A 6,147-nucleotide genomic window follows, 5' to 3' on the forward strand; every position below is an offset into this window, starting at 1 on the left:
ATATATTTTACGAGCAGCCAGTCTGCTGCTATCCAGGTGGATTTTCTTCTCTAATAACTTTATATTTCATTAGTTTGAAGATCTTTTGAGTTGAAAATAAATCACACTCCATAATTATGTTGAAAATAGGTTGTTCTGCTTGAAGTATAATTTTAAATGTAATGATGTAGACTAACGACATAAACTGGTTAAATTAAAGTAAAGTGGCTTTAACGCTGCTGTATAACACTACAATTTTAATACGAAGATCTCAAACTACAAACCAACTTAAATTATGCATTAATTGAAGTTTGGAGACGTTTTAAAATGTTTTTATTTAGAAACACATCTGACACTTGCGACGGCTGGGGGTGTAGCGGTGTGCATCTGYTCTTCTGAATAAATGAAAATTGTAACACAGTTGTTTACACTTGAATTAAAAATATTTGACCAAAGAAAAGCCAGAGCAGGACTAGAGAGAGATGAATACGATTTAGATTTTTATTTCTGTGTCTGTATATGACACACGGGAGACATGACATTAACAGCAGTCGTCCTTTAACTCCTTTAATTCCACAGCTGACGCTGCTAAAAATGACAGATTTTCTTTTCTGGATCTCGGAGAGCAGGACTTCAATCTCTGAACTTGTAAAGTTCTATTTTACTTTGCAATGTCATTTATGAATGAACACTTCCTGGTATGTGGGGCAGGAAACGTAGCCTTATATGGTGTTTTTAGGGTGGTAATTATGCTAATCTCCTCTCCTCCTGATACGTATTCATAAGTTTACGCTGTTCATTTACACACTTTTCCTGAAGATAGGAGAGCTTGTTTAATCTGATGTGGCATGTCCGTACGAACAAAAGTAGGAGAAATTTAGGATAAGAATACGAATATGTTCTTACATGAGGCCCATTGTGGTGAACGCAGCTCCTGTTTTCACATTAGTAGCTGGAAAAACTAGAAATGTGCTTATTTTGTTTCTGCTCACACAACTGCTGAACTATCTGAACGTAGTATTTGTCTGTGAACTTGTCTTTGAGTGCACCATCCTATGTGAAAGTAGTGTTTTCAGTTATTCCAATTAAAAAACAAAAACAGGCCCCAAAACAGAAAAGGTTCCTTTTGGGAGATATTCTTGCACCAGTGTCCAGGTGGTGAGACTGGGCCTGCAGGAATTGAGGTGACTGTGGAGGCATCTTTATTTTGGATTCCCCTCAGTGACGCAGCGTTTCCCCAGGAACACTCTTCTTCCAAAATATTTAGTCTCCCAGCAGAGCTATGAGAGGCAGCAGAGTCTCAGCACTGATCACAGCAGTGCTTGCCTCTTGTCCAGAGTGTACTCCTTAATATTCTTCTCCTTCCACGCCAGCATCATCAGCAGCCAGATGCCCATCACCTTATAMCCCACCTGTAAACCCAAGTACCTGCAGGGAGGAGGCAAACCATTTAAAATATGTGTGTTCCTACGTGACACGTCTTTAGAGTGACAGGTGTTCCTACCGGCTTCGAAACAGGTTGTTATCATAGTAACCACAGCTAAACTTCTTTCCACACACGTGCTTCCACCAGATACAGGAAGAGTCGATGGCCATGCCAAAGAGAGCCGGAGACGGGAGCCACGCTGAGGGGAGAGAAAACATGTCCGCTGTGAGCTCACATTCAGTCTGTTTGGTAGAGATGAGCTGAGGGAAGAWCTAAAGCTGGCTTCAGTTCCACACAAACAATAAATCCCAGGTGTGCTGCTGCTTCAGGACAGACAGACTGTATGGAAACATAAACTGTGCAAAATCCAATTAAACACACAATTTAATCACACATTTACCGTATAAGTGTAGTTCAATTAATTTAATGTTTATTTTGTACTAGAACTTCATGCTGCAAACATTTTTTTCCTTATTTGCATAAAAAACACTTTTACTAGACCACATTTTATTTCCACATATAATAAGTCTAATAAGTTTAGGGCTGCCACGATTAGTCAATTAGTCATAATTACTATCGACTAATTTAATAGGTGATGTGTCGTTTCTTTTCTAACTTTGTTTTTCTCTCCAAACTGCTGCGGCACCTTCCACTGCCACGTCTACCTTTCTGTCCTTGACACACATGTGCAGTTGTGGTAAGTAGGGCTGCCACAAACAATAATAATCGGTGATTAGTCGACTATAAAAAAAATACAGTTAGAAAAAAAATGAAGCATCGACTATTAAATCAGTCGTTGATGTTTTAATAGTTGACATAATCATGGCAGCTCTAAATAAATTATTAAGTTGTGTATAAATCATTACGATTTTAATAGTTGACATAATCATGGCAGCCCTAAATAACGAGCTAAATAAGTTGTATATAAATCATTATGATTTTGTATATTTGTATATTGATATTGTAATATCTGCCCTAAAGGGTTAATGTTCTGCTTCCCAAAGATTGGAGGAGCTAAGTGTGCAGGTAGCTGTTAGACTCTTGTTAACTGTCATTTTTTTTTAAATTTATTTAAGCGATTCTGTTAATAAAAGGTTAAAGAGTGCACCACTGGCTCTGGAGTATTTTTGTTGTATACTGACACATTAMAATATGGTAAAGTGTAATTGTATATACGTTATGTATTTTCATCATGAGGTTATATCAGTGTAAAGAATATTTACTCCCATCTTTAMACTCTTCGTTTCTTAAAGAATCAAACATGTTTATCTCAAGAAACTCTTTACATTTTATACAAGGGTGTCCTGATCAGTTTTTCTCAAACAAAGTATCGATTCAGGGTACTTAGTGAGTTAGAACTTAAACATCCCACAATAACTTTAAATCACATTTATTTTATTTAGAACAAGGTGTCTCTCCTTCCTTATAGACCCACGGCTCCTCTGACTGGATCAAATCAAACACAGCATGATAAATACTGTGGAAACATTTTAAAATAAATTAAAATAAACAAATTTTTCTTTCTACTTGTATAAATTTGTTAAACTGACAAACGTAAACTGTAACACATTCAATGCAGTACTGATACCAGTATGTCAGTATTTATACAGGTATTGGTTTTGTTTCAGGTATTGAGGCCTTTTGTATGAGTTTGTAAAAATACTGATTAATCYTATCCAGTGTTGTCCTTCATGTCCAAAAAGATAACTTTTAGCTCTTCCACAGGTTTTTTTTTTTTGAGTCTCCAAGATAACTTTTGCCAAATTCAACAAGATCTGCTGAATTTTTCTTCTTTTTCTTTGTTTTTGTTTTATTTTCCCCATCATAAAGTATCCACAAGTTATGGTCTGTGCAACTTTTAGTGGTCCTGAGGACAGATCCTCACATCTATTCCTCAGTGTGTGAGTTTTATTTGACGACTTTCAGGTTTGCTGTGGTGACATTATCTTTACATTTTCTAACAGTAGACCTAACGGAGCTCTGACGGTTGTCAGGGTTTGATACAACCTAACCATGATCTGTACTTCTTCACAACTGTGTGTCTGGATCTCATGTAACCAGTTATGTGGCTTCTGAAGGTGTTGGTTGGGACTTTAACGCATAGAGTGCAAATATTTTATATAGTAGTTTGAAAATGAATTTGACGTATTTAACGTCATCATTTAACTTTATCTTTAACAAGGTAACATTGAAGACATGTCTATTATTCACCCACAAACCTACTAAAAGCAACAGAATTATTCAAAATATTAGTTTTTTTAATTTTATTTATTTATTTACTTATTTTGTAAAAACTTACCTAAAACTCTCATGAGTAAAAACTGGATTCCTATAGCAAATGACTTCTCTTCAGGGGAAACATATCTGTAAAAGACAAAAAAAGAAAGAAAGAAAGAAAGAAAATAAAGAAAAAAATATGTTTTTACACATAACTTTACAGACTTATACTCAGACTTAAACTCAGAGTTTGGCTAAGGCAGATTATTGGTCGTAAATGATTTAATATAAAAACCAGCAGATTTCTGCAGAAGAAAACTGGTTGTAAAGATGAGTAGAAAAAAAACACAGATAGCTGTATTTCTAAAGGTCATATAAACCATGACATATTAGTGTCTGAACTAACTTTGAACATGTCAAACATAAATCAATATACTGTCTTATCCCCATACCTGAGCACCATCATGTACATTGGATTGTGAGTTAAGCAGGCGACCAGTGATGCTAAAGAAATGACCAGGATGACAGGGAGGAGCAAATGAGGACATCTGTTTGGACATGGAGATGGACGAGCGTAACTCCCTGATATACACCTGCAGCTGGTGTAGTTCTGTAGCCAAACAAAGGAAGTAAGGAAAAAGAAGTGTTAGGAACACTTTGTTGCTCTGTGTGTCACACAGGCAAACACAACAACTTTATAACTTTATGTGTAATGAAGGAAATAATATACAGTGTGAGTCAGAAGTCAGAACACCATTTTATTTCAGAAAGAAAAGGGAAAATTAAATATCTGAATACTCCAGAAAATACTGGGTGAGGGGGCCTATCTTTTATTATGTCCAGAACGTCTTGAAAGCAGACATAATAGACATATTAGATCATGGGCAGGTTTTTCCAAATATTTTTAGCAGGTTTTTTGCTAGATATAAAGATAATTTTAATATCAATGATAAACTTTAAATTTATGATTGTATGCAACAGAGTAAACACATTTAAAAGGTGAAGGATAATAATATCATCCTGTCCCCGAGCTGTTGGCTTTGAGTAACTGTGGCCACGAGAATTTAGTTGAATAGTTCTGTATTAATGTCTCAAAACAAGCTGCTTTAAAGCTAGCATCAACTATAAACTACATTTCCCATAAAGTATGTTGATTATACAGTACATGGGAATTCCCTGTCAGAAAGTGGGAGGTCAGAATTCAAGACTCACCACAACTCAACGGTGAGTAAAACTCTTACTTTTCCTTTTAATAGAATTTCTGTTTTATTTCACATTAATCAGTTGCACATGTAGTACTTTTCAGTGTTTATAAGAGGACGTGTTAAAACACTGCTTCTATGCAGGAAATACCAGGTAGAGCGCAGTTAGTGTTTGTTAGTGGTGCTCACCCTCTGTAATCTGGGTCATTTTATCTTTGATGGTAACTGGGTTGTGGGCGAGATTGTTTTTTAAATATTTCTTCAAGATTAAACCAACTTTAAGTGTTAGCCTTAAATAACTGGTGTGCTTTCTGTTGTTTTTATACATCCTGTGTTGAATAAACCAGTACATGGTTCGTGCTTTGCGAGTTGCAAATTGCACAGGATGTAAAATAATGAACTCATCAGTTGAGTTCACATAGAAAATGTTTTGTTTGCAATGAAAATGAATTTGACACCCCTGGTGTAGAGGTACGCTCAATGATTTATTCCTACACTTTTTTTATTAAAATCCATCTACTGGCTCGTGAGAGAGTTGAATCGAAGTGGTTAATGGCAACATTTCAAAGATCTTGTGAAATCCGTCTCAGAACAGGCTATGTGTTGTTGGGGATCACTCTCAGCAACTACCACACCACACATCTGTAAGACTGACTGAGTCAAAGCCTTTTCACTACTTTTTAAAGTTACGGTCATCTTGTGAATAAATTACTCGTACAGGTTTTATATTCAATCTACTGTATTTTTCGGACTATAAGCGCGACTTTTTTCCTGAACTTTGAACCATGTGGCTTATAGTCCAGTGCGGCTTATACGTGGATTTTTTTCTTGAGCCACAAGGGGGCTCTTATGCTCCATTTGCTTCAACCACTCGCTTCAAAAAAAGAAAGGAAAAAAAAGAAGAAAAAAGCGATCGCTTCCAGAGCCGACTGTTGTACCAGGAAGCAGCCATTTAAAGATAGTCAATGGCCAAAAACTCATAAAAGGGGATAAAACAGGCAATTTTCATGGTGGAATCTGACTGATAAAAACTTTGGAGCTTAATCCAGGACCAGTTTGTAGATAAACGTCGAGTGAAGAGCTGCTGACTTTTTTTCCCTGCATTGCACTCCCCGGGGAAGGAATCCCACGCAGTGACGTATGCTGGAGCGGGAGGGCTTTCCCAGCAGCTAGGCTCAGGGTTTCTCGGGGGAACTATGAAAGGTCAGTGCGAAAACAAACGCCGAACGGCATGTCGACCGGTCGACAGCCGAGAGACCATACTGCCAGCTTAGCCGGAGGTGTAGCACCATTTTGTTTTAGCTAGTAGCAGACACGACACGA

The 6,147-nt window shown here is 36.9% G+C and overlaps 1 protein-coding gene across 1 annotated transcript in view; it reads right to left on the bottom strand.

Annotated features, from left to right (window-relative positions):
- Window positions 1–997: 997 nt before the first annotated feature.
- LOC106534530 (solute carrier organic anion transporter family member 2A1) overlaps window positions 998–6,147 on the bottom strand; it is a 33,003-nt gene continuing 27,853 nt past the window's right edge. Inside the window, exons 12-15 of the mRNA XM_014031204.1 lie at window positions 4,075–4,232; window positions 3,705–3,769; window positions 1,484–1,604; window positions 998–1,407 (exon numbers count right to left, since the gene is read on the bottom strand). Of these exons, the coding sequence (XP_013886658.1) occupies window positions 1,290–1,407; window positions 1,484–1,604; window positions 3,705–3,769; window positions 4,075–4,232 (462 nt within the window). The 3' untranslated portion in view covers window positions 998–1,289. The remainder of the gene's footprint in view (window positions 1,408–1,483; window positions 1,605–3,704; window positions 3,770–4,074; window positions 4,233–6,147) is intronic.

Source organism: Austrofundulus limnaeus, unplaced genomic scaffold (genome assembly GCF_001266775.1).
Source record: "Austrofundulus limnaeus strain Quisiro unplaced genomic scaffold, Austrofundulus_limnaeus-1.0 Scaffold1199, whole genome shotgun sequence".
Lineage (NCBI taxonomy): Eukaryota > Metazoa > Chordata > Actinopteri > Cyprinodontiformes > Rivulidae > Austrofundulus > Austrofundulus limnaeus.